At 38.2% G+C, this 13,757-nt stretch overlaps 1 protein-coding gene across 4 annotated transcripts in view; it reads left to right on the top strand.

Moving 5' to 3' along the window:
* The window catches only part of LOC100544441 (glycerol-3-phosphate acyltransferase 3-like), a 27,620-nt gene extending 14,784 nt beyond the window's left edge, over window positions 1-12,836 (top strand). For all 4 annotated transcript variants that reach the window (XM_085222588.1, XM_085222586.1, XM_085222587.1 and 1 more), the window contains 11 exons: window positions 1,826-1,898; window positions 3,472-3,742; window positions 4,881-4,955; window positions 5,089-5,178; window positions 6,098-6,191; window positions 6,475-6,590; window positions 8,051-8,106; window positions 9,275-9,360; window positions 10,459-10,587; window positions 12,088-12,167; window positions 12,636-12,836. In XM_085222588.1, coding sequence (XP_085078714.1) covers window positions 1,859-1,898; window positions 3,472-3,742; window positions 4,881-4,955; window positions 5,089-5,178; window positions 6,098-6,191; window positions 6,475-6,590; window positions 8,051-8,106; window positions 9,275-9,360; window positions 10,459-10,587; window positions 12,088-12,167; window positions 12,636-12,750 — 1,152 coding nt within the window. In that variant the 5' untranslated portion in view covers window positions 1,826-1,858 and the 3' untranslated portion in view covers window positions 12,751-12,836. The remainder of the gene's footprint in view (window positions 1-1,825; window positions 1,899-3,471; window positions 3,743-4,880; window positions 4,956-5,088; window positions 5,179-6,097; window positions 6,192-6,474; window positions 6,591-8,050; window positions 8,107-9,274; window positions 9,361-10,458; window positions 10,588-12,087; window positions 12,168-12,635) is intronic.
* Window positions 12,837-13,757: the final 921 nt, after the last annotated feature.

A 13,757-nucleotide genomic window follows, 5' to 3' on the forward strand; every position in this document is an offset into this window, starting at 1 on the left:
CCTTAATTACAGAGTGTTGCTTTTGTCCCACTATTTCTCTCAGCTGAGAGGCTGGATATTTTGCTTTACGAGTCAATTTCTTCAATGTCTGTTTGGTTTTTGACTTACCTTGCTCATTGAATTAGTTAATATATTTTTGTGAGTCACTTAGTGATTGTACCCTTTTTCTACTTGGGAACCCAAAGGTAGACTTCTTGAGATATTCAAGACAGTAAGGGCAAACTGATTTCTGGAGGTACTTGCCACTGGCAGGCTGCTCATGTAGGTGCATGATGGGCAAGATAAGGGTGATAGACAAAATATGAGAAAGAAGAGAGTAAGAAAAGGATCTTTATTTGCTGAACTTTGGTGATTTTTTTTCCCCATCTTTTTTCTTCTCATCCCTCATACCTTTGGATAGTGGGGAAAGGTTGAGGACCAGCAGCAGAATGCGTACAGGTTGAATTTTCCACATGTCTACCTTGATTTTTTTTTTTTTTTTTTCTTCCAGAATGTTCTCTTTCACGTGGAGTATCTTCTTTCTTTTCTCAGTGTGTGGGCTGTAGTTTTTTTGATATCTCCTAGATTCCCACTCCTGAATGACTCACCACGTGTTATCACAGCTTGAGATGGTTGATGTACCAGTTCAGCTTTCTTAGGGAGTAAGTGGTTCTGGAACAGCTATTACATTTTAAATGTACACTGTATTTTAATTTTCTAGTGTAGATAAGGCAAAGGTCTGTATTTTGTTGCCTTTTCTCCCTCCCCCCCCTTGGTTTTATGTAAGATGGATTTAATGGAGTTTAATGTCTCACATCACTGTGTCTTTCTATCCTTGTTTTTTTCCTTTGGGTGTTTTTGTTTGTTTTTTGTTTGTTCCCTTCCCCCTCCCCCTCCAAGATGCAGGTAGCAAAAGTCAACCGAAGGTAATTACAACATCCTGATTCTGCCAGGATAACTGTCTTTGTCTTGTCATTGAGTTTAAGTTCGATAGCTAAGAAAGGAGCTGTTAGGAACCATGCAAAACTTAAGCATAGCACAAATCTAGTCAAAAGTCAATGACACATGCAGATTTATAGGTCTGCAATGCAATGAAAACTCTTTGTGGTCAATCTATGTGTTGCTTAAATGGTTATGCGTGTCAGTAAGATGAGAAACAAACTGTTTGTTAAGAGCTTGAATAGAAGGATGGACTTTTGTCCGTAGTAGGTGGAAGAGTTAATGTAGGTGAGGACATTTGCTGAGTGGGTCACTGATTCTTAAAAGACAATCAGAGCCTATGAACAGGAACCTGAAGTTCTTTATTAAGACAGATGTACTGATACAAACTGAGGAAGATCTAGTACTGAGGGCTACTGTTCATATGCCCATATATGTGTATAATGAAAACATTTTGTGCCAACATAAAACTTTAGCAGTAGGCATATTGGTATGGTTGATCTTGAGTTTAGTCTGCACAAATAGAAGAAATTTTGCTTTTTTTCAAAAAGACAGGGAAGGATAAAAGCTCATTACCACAACTACTACTTTGGAAATGCTGCGAATATGAAATAGTTCCTCCTTTGTATTCTGTTAATACAAATTGCATGAATGCTGTAAGACTGATGTCATCTCTTTTATTCTTAAAAATCCATTTTTAAGTCTCTTTTTCCCAAAATGTTTTTCGTGTCAGTAATATTAGTTTGCATCATTCTAGTGCCTGAAATTGACTGGGGAATTTGAAAACTGCAAATCTGAGTCCTGGCTTCAATAAAGGAGGCAGACAATTCATGTAAAGATGTTACAGAGTACCTGGAAATGACAAAATGAAAACCATCACCATCTACTTTTCTTGTTTTGAGAACAGTGGGCCACCCTGCAGATTGAGAAGGGAATAAAAATGCAGAAGGTGCTGGCACTTGAAAATTTAATCGCCAACGGTAAGATTTCTGAGCAAAAGTGACACAGCACTGTTCATCTGGTATAAAGGCAGCTACTGTGATATCTTACCCAGGAAGGAGTGAACAGATATATAAATTTAATCTCACGTTAAGTAGGAAAACTAGGATGGTAAATAAAGAGTTAATGAGCAAATAGTTGCTGATGTTGTAAACCAACAAATGAGGCCTTATGTGTATAATAAGAAAGATGTCTGTGAATGATTGAGCCTTCTGAATAAAAGGCATTAAAGGAAACCAGTGTGGGTAAAGAAAGGAACTGCTGATAACCAGGAGGGAAGCTGTCTCTCTTTTCATGTCTGTTTTGTATTTCTGACTCCAACAGTTCTCTCTGTTTACAAGATTAGGAGTGACTGATGTCTGACTGCTGCGGACATTGGTCACTTTTGTTTTTTTCTTACTTCTTGTACCTCCTAGCATACAAATGCCTGAGTCTCAAGTAAAGCAGCTTTGCTACCCTGTGGATCACAGACACATCTTGCACTTTCTCTAGATATAGGGAAAGAATTAGAGAGAGTAAATTTTTTTTTCACATCTCTTTTTCCTTTCTTCTTTCCCACAAAAGAACTGGCTAGTGCCATTCTTAGTCATTAGTCACATGGACTGGTTTATTAACTAATGACCTTCAAGTCTGGTGATTTCTTGGACATTGTAAGTTTGACCAAAGTGCAGCTGGAGGAAGTTTTCTGATTCTGATCAGTTAATGCTATGCTGATTAAAGCTCTCGAAATGAGCCTTACTTAAAAATTAAAAAAAAAAGAACAAAAAAACCCGAATAATAGCTAATACGGTTCAGTGAAATTCTAGTCATTGTAACCAGCTGGAATCTGGTCTCTGAGTGACCTCAGCAAACATCGGTATGATCACAGGTGTGGCTGTCCTGTGAGGCATTAATTTTACAGATATGAAATATGAATTAGTTTTTATTCTTTCTCTACTGTGCATTTATTTTATAGAGTGCATAACTCAGAGAAAAATCTAAAGCTTTAATGTTTGTTGGTAGTGAGATGACTCTTATAGGAGAGAGGATGGGGAGGAGATGACTGAGAAAAAATGCCAGAGGAAGGTGTTTGTTACAGCTGGGAAAATACTGTGGAAAATGTAGAACTAAACAACAAAATCAGCAACAATATAAACAATGCCTAGCTTTGAGTCAAGGCAGGAGGAGAGATCTGTAATCTAAGCAGTACACTGACAACATTTGGAGCTGTGTGTACTTACGTTGTTTGATAAATGACAGTGAAGTAGGTATTGTGCTCAGGGCTTTATTTGCAGCTCCTTCTGAATGCTTGTTGCCTTCAATAATTTAGTGGTGTGACATGGCATAGGATTAGAGAAGTAACTTATGGAATTAAGTGCTAGTATATACACAAAGCATACCAATGCAATTATGGTGCTTAGAATAGAAGGAAAGATGTTTCTAAAAAGTACAGTTATTTTACTTTTTTTGGACTCTACGTTGTCCATTTTACTGAGTGGGAAGGAAGGCTCATTTCCTCATGCTGTTGGCTTGTTTTTTTTGTCTTTATTTTTCTATTTGTTCCTTGAAACAAAGGGATCATCCAGAGAGAGGAAACCTCCATGGAAAAGGAGATTGCTGGCCAGCATAGAGGATACTTCAGCCTTGCAGATATTATGTACTTTGCCAAGAAGGGGTGTGAGGCAGTTGCAGAAGATGAAGTCACACAGCGGTTCACCTCTGAGGAGCTGTTGTCCTGGAATCTCCTCAGCAGAACCAATGCCAACTTTCACCGCGTCAGCTGGCAACTGACCGCTGTGTGGGTCACTGGGATCTTAATCCGGTACTGTCTCCTGGTGCCTTTTCGGTGAGCCAAGTCTAATTTGTTGGGATTGTTTTTTTTTTGTATTACTTTTAATAGAAGGTATGACGTTATATGTTATTGACTAGTGCAGAAATGAGAGAGAATGTGACATGACTTTGCTTTCCAGGTTGCCACCAAAGATCTGCAGAGAGAAAAAAGAAAGCTCAAGATGCGTGTTTCTTATGTTCTGTACATTTTATTAGCATGCAAATACATCTATTCATCTAATTTGTTTTTTAAATCATAGCAATGATCTGGAGATCTTTTCATTATGTAAAATAAAAGCTGTTTCATCTGAGAGTGTTGGGCTTTACCTTTGTGAGGAAGTGAGAAAGACTGTATGCCAAACCTTTGGGATGTGAAGCAAAGACAATGTTCTGTCAGTGCAGGGCTGAATGGAAGAAAGAGATATCCCACAGAATGTGTTTCTTTACAGAAATTTCTGTGTTCTTTTACTCGAAAACAGACTTTATCACATTGACGAGGCAGATACAACTATAAATACATTCTAGTAAGAAGTAGAACCTTGTAAAATGTCTTATTCTTTTTGAATATGTTGAAGGATTTTGTAACACTTAAGCACATAGCAGAGCACAAGTGCCTGTGTGTCTACTTAAATATGTAGAAGTCACTTAAGTAGAGGACACCATTTATGCAGGAATAACTTCAACATTTGTCTTGCTAAGCCATTAGTGTCCAACAGTACCTAACTTTCATGGTTCTAGAGTAACTTACTGCTTGGAATAGAAATAGCTACTGAAATTTCTGAGTAGATTTTTAAAAGCTTGATGGTAGCTCTCTGTTTTGCTACTCAGAAATTTTGCCTGTGTTAACAAATCACATAATCATTACTGACCATCTTCTTTGAAGACGATGAATTATTCTCCACTTGATGCCTTGAGACCAAGGTGCAGCTCTTTTTGTAAAATAGGCTTCAAGAAGCACAGTTTTCTACTGGAGGATTAATTGAATGAAAACCTGTACTCATATCTCATTGGCTTTGACTGCTTTGTGATGATAGTTTGGTGCTATTTATGGTGGCTAGAAGCATCCTGGAAAAGAATTAAAGGATTAAAAGACTTTCACCTTCCTCTTCCAAATTTCATTCTTACCAATTAATGAAGATTATTTTACTTTTTAGCATCTTCTTGGCTTTCTTCAGCATCCTCTTGCTGGTCTCAGCAACTACAGTAGTAGGACAGTTTCCAAATGGCAGGTGGGTGTTTTCTGAGGGCTCTTTCCACTTCTCTTGTATTTCTTTGAGGAGCTGAATTAGGGTATTGGAACTGAAATATACTTGAATTTGAAGAGTTGATGTGCACAATTGTGGGGTGACTTTTCTCTTCCAGGGTTAAACACTGGCTGAGTAACCAAGTTCAGCTGACATGTGCTGCATTAGGTGTCCGATGTCTGAGTGGTCTTGTTCAATTCCACAACAGGTGAGTGGTGCAACCCTGCTCTTGTCTATTATTCATTTCACACAGTGCTGAATCTCAAGTTTCAGAGAGGGTTTTAATTCCATTAATACACTGATACTCATATTGAATTGCAGCCTTGGTAGAACTTGTGTAGTAGACTGTCTGTCTTGATTTCTTTCAAGATGTTTTTGTGCTCTGCTGTGTTGTCTCTTGGGTATTTGCAGAGAATGCAATGTTGGAGTAGTACTGTATTCTTCATTAAATACAGACTTAGATGTTTTCCTGTATGTTTGCTCTTAACATGTTATAATTGCCTAGAAAAACATCACCACAAAAACATTAACTGTTCTATTAGCCAACTTGATAACCTAAGTCTTCATATTCACCTCTCTAGTATGTTATGGATGATATTTCAGTAACTATTTCTAATATCTTGCTTGCTTAGTTGTGAAGGTTTATTAACAGAGGCCTCAAAATAATTTTTGTTGATAATTTAGGAAGGAAATAAATCCATGCTTTTTAGTATCTATGAGTTCAAGTTTAGTGCTTGAGTAGTCTTTGATATATGCCTCTGAGAATGGAAATGAATGCTGTTGTAATGCTTTCTCCGGTGATGATGCATATTCTGAGCTGTAAGGAAAATGGTTTTGACCAAAACAACTGAAATCTGAATGAATTCTCAAATTCTCAAAAAGGGAAAGATGGCTTCTGTAATGTACTGCCAGAAGTTTTAACATAGCTTAGAGTTATACTTGTATTTTAAATTGTCTTGTGTTCTTATGCCTCCGTTATCTGTCCATACAGATAATGTATGTACATTATATGTTTTTGTCACCAAGGATCTTTGTTGTGGGTGTACATTCACTAGATGGATAACCTGGTGGGACCTGCAGTCTGAAGAATAAATGTGAAGTAATTACTCTCATGGCTGTTGTTACAGGGAAAACAGACCACAGAAAGGAGGCATCTGTGTAGCCAACCACACATCTCCACTAGATGTTCTAATCCTGGCTAGTGATGGATGCTACTCCTTGGTATGAGCAAGACAGCTGGTAAATATGGGTAATATTGAGGCACTCACAGATACGGTGTTGGGCAGGAGGATAAAGTTATTGATAGAGTGGGATTTTCAAGCATTTAAATTCTCCTATTCGGAACTTCTGTTCAGACAGGTAAGTGAATGCACACTTTTGCCCAAAATAATTGCTATAATTCATGGAACAAGTTTAGAAGTTGATGCATCTTTAGTTAGAATTTAGTCAATTAAATAATTGTGTGTATTATTACCATATAAATGTTTCAGTTTTTGGCTTGCAGGTTGGCCAAGTACATGGAGGGCTTCTGGGACTTATTCTGAAATCTTGTATGCAAACCAGTCAGCATGTTTTGTTTGAACGTTCAGAAATGAAAGATCGTCATCTGGTGAGGAAAAGGTAGGACAGTGAGATCTTTGCTTACTTTTCTCATCAGGTCTTGTAATTGTGAGGTCTTATTGTGAGCTGAGTGAGTTCTGACCCTGAATCTCTTTGTGGCAGGCAGCTGTAGGCGTTTGTAAGATTTGGAATTACTCTGATGAAGATGCAGGCTGTAGCACTGCTCTTTGGAGTTTTTGATTGTTTGTCCTCTAATCTCTTTCCACATTGGCACAATCAGGCTGCTTGCCACAGGCAGATGCCTGCTCATTCATTTTCAAAGTTTGCGATTCTGGATATCAGGACCAACATCAGAATTCTGTCAGCATATCATTTTCCTAGATCATACCTTACCCTTGCACATTTTCCCCAAAGCTTTGAGCATCAGAAGTCTGGTTATGTCTGTTGTGAGTACAGGAGAAAGGGAAGCTGACAGTAGCAAACATTAACATTGGGCTTACCTATTTGCTTGTGGAGATTGACAGACTATCTGAAGAAGCCAGTTGCAGCTCATTAAAAACATCCACAGTACTCAGCTGTCTTGCATGCAAAATTTTGCAGAAGAAATTAAACAAGTTTGTAGGTGGTACCACCTAGCTGCTAGAAGCTGGAAGAGCATCTTGGAGAAGTGTCAGTGCCTGATGCCCGTGCTGCTCCAAAGGCCTGCAGTACTATTCCTGGCTGAGAAGGTATATTAGACTTTTAAGAACATGAAAATGATAGACTTGTTATGGCATTTGATGGTGTCTTAGGTCCTCTTAGTCATCTGAAATCTTCGTGAAATAGGGTGCAATGCAGCTAACATGAAACAAGCACTTATGGCAATTAGTCCTTAGAAAAGGGAAAAGGTGCCCCTTTACTGGACAGATCTGTGTTTTTTTGGTGTTTTTTTTTTTTTTTTTTTAATTTGATGTTTTGTTTATACTCTTTTACATGGAGTTCAGAGGAACTGTATGCTCTTGATTCATAGGAAAGACAGATAGGTGTCTTGAACTGATAGATTTTGCGTGTCAGTAATCTGCTTAAGTGGATTATTTGCTTAAAAGCAGTTGTTTTTAAGTAATGAAGAAAATGCAGTAAAGTAGCTTCGTTTCTCATATATAGGTGTGGAGAAACTTCAGATGTGAGTATATATATATGCTTATATATATATAAGCATCAGCACAAAACTTTAAAATATTGAATATTCTTTATTAAAAAAGCAAAACAGCAATCAACAAAAATTCAACATTTTTCATTACTAGAACCTGTCAAAGATTTTTTGTGAAAAATCTATTTATGTATTTAGCAAGATAAAACTTTCAAGGTCTGAAACTAGTACACATCCTTGGTGAGACCACTGTCTGTTTAAGAACTATTAGGCAAGAGCTTTTCCTGTTCTATGTAAGAGAGAATCCATATTTACATTCCCAACTGCATAGAAATATGAGAGTCTTCTGCAAAAATGAAGGGTACACTGAAATCTTATTTTCTCTCCACAGAATCAGAGAACACATTGCAGATAAGGCCAAATTACCCATTCTAATTTTTCCAGAAGGTAGGAACCAACTCTATATTGCTTTGGTCACTTTACACTGAGTGCAGTTTATCATGTCTAATCTTTAGAACTGAGGTGTTTGGTTTTAGTTGTAGAATTATTGAGCTCTTGTGAGATATTTAAAGTGAGATTCTACTATGTAACACAATTTTATGACAGTTTATTTGGTTTAGTATGTTGCAACCTGACTCTGAGCTACTCTGGGTAATGTGTGGAGATCACAGAGTTCAAGAATCATTTGGAGTAAATTAAGGTGAAATGACACCAAATGCTCAGTTAAATGTTCATTTGTATCCCACTATGATACTTTGATTAAAGTATCTATCATAGCTTATTGCCAGTAAGGTATAGTATGGCTTGCTTTATGTTCTAATGTGACTTGGAAAGAGAGAGAGAAAAAGAGAAAAGGGGGGAGAGAGCGAGACAGACAACAGGCAGACAGATAGACAGAGGAAAGAAAAATGAAACAAAAAAATGAGCGATCACCACCCTTGGATCTCACAGTGTAGTCACAGTTGCTCTTCCTATGGTGCCTGCATACCTGGACTGGCACTATTCTGCCTTTCACATGCTTGTGACCTGCCCCCCAAGAAGTGGTTCAGTCAGCAGTTGTAAATGAGTCTGGGGTCTCAGGTGGCTGTCTGGCCCCCTCTAACGTTGTGATCAAGGCAGGGCCTTACTCCTGCCCAAGTGCAGTTTGAGATTTGAGATCGAGACTATTCTGGGAGTGAGTCAGAGGGGCTTCAGGAGGTCTCACTTTCCCTCTGCCCAGATGACTACTAGTTGACCCCATTTGGTGTGAAGGTGTAGTTTGTCAGATCTCTCCTTTTCCTACTAAATTTTCCTGTTGTAATTCAACAGATCTTCACATTATCGCAAACTGACTCTCCTCCTTCACAAGACCCTCCTCCTCCAATCACTCCTTATCTTACTCCTTATTTGGTTAAGTCGTGATCTCCTTTTACACTTCTACCAAGTGTTTGGGACATTAACCCTTTTGCTTTTTAGTCTCTTACCTAGTGCATAACATAATGGAATTATGTTTCTGAATGAAATATTTTTTTCTCTTCATGCAACTTAATTCTATTTAAGGCAATATAGTATGCATTTGCTGATATTTTTTTTTGCAGAATGGACTGAACTTTTCACTCGTTTCCATTCTGGCCAGGTACCTGCATAAACAACACGTCAGTTATGATGTTTAAGAAGGGAAGCTTTGAAGTAGGAGGGATCATCCATCCGGTAGCTATCAAAGTAAGTATGGAAAATGATTTTGCTGAATGGCTTGGGAACGACTTGAAAAGTACAATGCTGTGTGTTTAATTCTATCTGGTCTTTCTGTTCTGGAGTTACTGGCTCATGATGGATAAAGGCACTAGTAATTGAATTATTCCCTTGGCACTTGCAAGTCTTTCTAGTAAGCTTTAGCCAAGTCGTTCTGGCTGTAGATACATGACTTCCTTTTCCTGAAGCTATAACGTTGCATAATCTTATGGAAATTGTTACAAGTAGTATGAACATTATCAAGTAAACCTTTCAAGTCAGCATATCTGTGGATGATAAATCTTTACATATTGAGTAGCTTTATCTGGTTATAATTAAGATTTGTTTCAGTGGGTCTGGCCTAGTTTGGGGTCCTGTGTTACTTGTAAGGGTTCTTAGAATTACAGAATATCCTGAGTTGGAGGGGACCCACAAGGATCATAGTGCCAGGGGCTGAGCTCAACTCAGGACCGTCCCACATTAAAACCCAATGTCTGAGAGCATTGTCCCAATGCTTCTTGAGCTCTGACAGCTTGGTGCCATGATCACTGTCCTGGGGAGCTTGTTGCAGGCAATCCTTTCCCTCAACCAACTATCGATGCTGTGTCTGATTCTGGGTACTGTTGGCCCTTTTTTTTTCTGCCACAATATACAGGTTAACTTGTATTAACTTGTAACAAATGTTAAAACATGGAGTTTTGAACTCTAATTACTTCTAGGAGGTGTGATGAGATTTGTCCCTCATGTAACAAGTCATTATATGACTTCATGGTGGAAAAAAAAAAAGACTGCCTATATGATCAGAACTAAGCACAGCTGCACTTGTATATAGTCAAGGATGTGCTCTTATTCTGCATGTACTTGGTGTTCTGTGCCTTTGGGTTGTCTTTCTTCAGAGCTGACACCATACTCTTTCTGCCATCATATATTTTTGTACTCCTCTACTGTATCATCATTGAAGTCTGCTTTTACTCTGGATGATCTCTGATTGCTGTTACCTCTGCCCTTGTCGTTCTGTGTGTATGCTGTACACCTTAATGTATCACCTAGATAGCAGTCTGAGCCCTTTAGCTTGTTCTTGTCTTCCAGTATGACCCTCGCTTTGGAGATGCATTCTGGAACAGCACCAAGTATTCCATGATGACCTATATTTTTAATGTGTTGACCAGTTGGGCTATTGTCTGCAATGTGTGGTACCTGCCACCAATGGTCAAAGAGGTACATATGCTTTTGTCTGTGTTTTGGAAATGCTCACAAATTGTTTCTAAGAGGAAACCTGCATTACTATTGTCATGATGTCAGCAAGTCTTTATTGACAATGTAATGGAAAAAGTAGGAAGTGACACTGTACTCGTAAAATTAAGTAGAGATTGTAAATCAGGATGTGCAGCCTATTAGGATAATGACAGCAAGCCTAGTAGATGAGGGCTGCTCCGAAAGTAATTTTATTTAATTATTTTGGTTTTATTTCCATCTCTAAGGTTCACGGTGCACTCCTTACATAAATTAAGCTAATTTCTGTGAAGACTGTAAATTTCCTGTACCACAGTCACTTACCTATGCATGGATATCTCAGAGCCCTTGTATCTGCACAACTGAAGTATAGTCACCATTCATGCATGCCTGCTGCAAGACAAACTGCATACTTAACAAAACAAAGTTGCAAAACTTTAAAAGATGGATTTGCATCCTCTCTCTAGCTTGCTTTGTGCTGAAATTCTTGGCTGACCTGGTATACATTTATAAGACATAGGTTTATATGCCATCCATCTATTTAGAAATAAGAAAAAAAAAAGTCCTTTAATTTTAATAGACTTGAGACGATATAACAGTAACTGTAGGAAGGTGTAGATGGATCTTAGGTCCAGAAGGTTATCTTTTTTACTGATTTTTGTTTGTTTTTTGGTGTTTTTTTTCTTTTTTTTTTTCTCCTAGAGAAGACAGTACTTTTCCTAACCTAGTGTGCAAGTTCTAGAAAGTGAATGGTCATAAAATTCTTTCTAGAGTTTTCGTTTGACTAGTTTCTATCTGCTTCAGAATCACTGTTTACTAGCTAGCTCCCTGCAAGTCAGACCAATTTAAGTAATTTAATACTTTATAATCATTTCTCTGTGTGGTGATTTTCTTTTCTTTCTGGCATAATGAGGTTGTGTGGAATACTGGAAACAGCAAAGAAAGCTGTATAACATGGATGTGTCAGCCCACTGCACTTGAGCAACCTGAAGCTGAGAGCCAGGACTCTCACTCCAGCAATGCCCATTCTGGTACTGCCTACCCCAGCTTTTGTTCAGCCCTAGCTTTGAAAGGCAGGCTGCTGCTAATGACACTCAAAAAAAATAATTGAGTGTCTTCTGCAGTGGAGCAAACAGACCCTCACCCATGAAAATTCACTGGTAATGTGGAGTCTGGCCCCAGCTCTATTCAAGGCACCTCACGTCCTCCGAGGTGATCCTTTCAGTGTGTTCCCAGCTTCCTGGGATTGGATTGGTGCCGAGGTACTGGGTACACATACATTCCCATGCCCTGGCCAGACCTGTGACCTTGTTCTACATGTTACTTTGAATTGCCATGGACTTGCCAAGTGGCATTCCTGAGGAGCAGCTGAAGTGTATCTGTGTCATGAACTGAAGTGCCTGGTTTCTGACAAAAGGTGTCTCTTCAAGTGAGACATAGAGAAAACGTTTCAACTGCACAGCAAATCACTGGTATCTTTTACAGGAAGAAGAAGATGCTGTTCACTTTGCCAACAGAGTCAAGGCTGTCATTGCTGCTCGGGGAGGAATGTCTGTACTTCCATGGTAAGAGGGAACGTCTTTGAAGATGAGCTGAAGGCGTATTTAGGTGTTTTGTAATCTAAAACTTAGTCCTGGATTCTTTTTAAAACTTCTTCCTTGTTTTCTTTGCTTTGGCTGTAGTCCGTCATCCTTACAGACTCTGAGTGAGGCACTATTTCCTTATTCTGTGAACAGCTTTACTAGAATAGGTAGGCTAATAAAGTATAAAAAGATAAACAGAGTTGACAGATAGTTCCAACCAGAAAGTGGAATTTGGTGAGAATAAATACTTTGCTTGTTAAACATTGGATTAAAGGGAGGCTGTTGTTTATAGCATCAGAAATCTTGGCAGAACAAATCACTTAGTGTTGCACTGCAAAAGCCAGCATCTAGAGTGAAAGTTGTTCTTACTAAGCAATGTAATTATTGTAATGTTTTTCTATCTTTACTCTGACATGAACTGAAGGCCATTTCCTTATCTGTATTTTTCAGGGATGGAGGACTGAAAAGAAAAAAAGTCAAAGAGTCTTTCAAGGAAGAGCAGCAGAAAAAATATTGCCAGCTAGTGACAGAAAATGGGTTTGTGGGAAATGGAAATGTTTACTAAATGTTATTTATTTTGTCTCCTGTTTTTTGACTGGACTTATCCTCATGGAAAATGGGCTTTATTTATATTAAAATTCTTTCCTGCTATCCCTGTCAGATATTTTGCATATGACACAGCAGAGAAGCCATGAACAAATAGTATTTTGTTTCAAATAAGGATATTAGTTTTAAAATAGGAACACTTATGAGATTCTTGTGAAATTCTCTTCAATGATGAATGTGAAGAATCTGCAGTAAAATTACCTAAGTTCATTAAAACACATTTTTTTAAAAGAAATCTTTGAGTTACTTAGAGACTTAGCTGTTAATTTCTTAACTACTAAAAAAACATGTCTTCACAACCTGTATCAGCACCTTGTTTAGCTGTTTTCCTGTGAGCTGCAGACACTGGTGTTGTAGAGATACGCTTGCCCTGTGAGAAGACATGGAACAGTTCACCATAATGTTTTCAGAATTCCAAGATGCAGATGAAGTGTTGGATGTCAGAAGAGGACAAAAGCACTTGCTGACTTTACACTCCATGTCACAAGACAAGTGATTGCCAGGTAGGATGTTTCCCACTGTACCACTGACCAACAGCAGCACAGTAGCCATGGCAATGTGTTCTAGGTGCCTGCTTGCGTGACATGAGGATCAGTTGGTGAAAGCCAAGGACAGTGGTGTGGAAAAATATATTTTAAAATTTATATTTTGTCTTCTGATTTTCCTATATCCCATCCTGTGTCTGTCTGTATGCATTGTACAAATTAAAGAAAATCTATGTCATGGCTTCCATTATGTTCTGTTGTAATTATTACTTCTTACATCTTAAATGATACTTCTTAAATCTCTTCGGTGTGCCAGAGTTTAAAATTGAAAATACTTTTTCTGTGTGGCAGATGTCTTTAAGGCACTAACAGAGATTGTAGTTCTATGTGAAGGGCTAAAATAAGTATTGGGCCTATGGCTTCTACTTTACTATGTCACTTCATCTTGCTCAGAATTGGAAGGGGAGACAGAATGGGCAAA

This window comes from Meleagris gallopavo, chromosome 4 (assembly GCF_905368555.1).
Source record: "Meleagris gallopavo chromosome 4, MGAL_WU_HG_1.1, whole genome shotgun sequence".
NCBI classification, from domain to species: domain Eukaryota; kingdom Metazoa; phylum Chordata; class Aves; order Galliformes; family Phasianidae; genus Meleagris; species Meleagris gallopavo.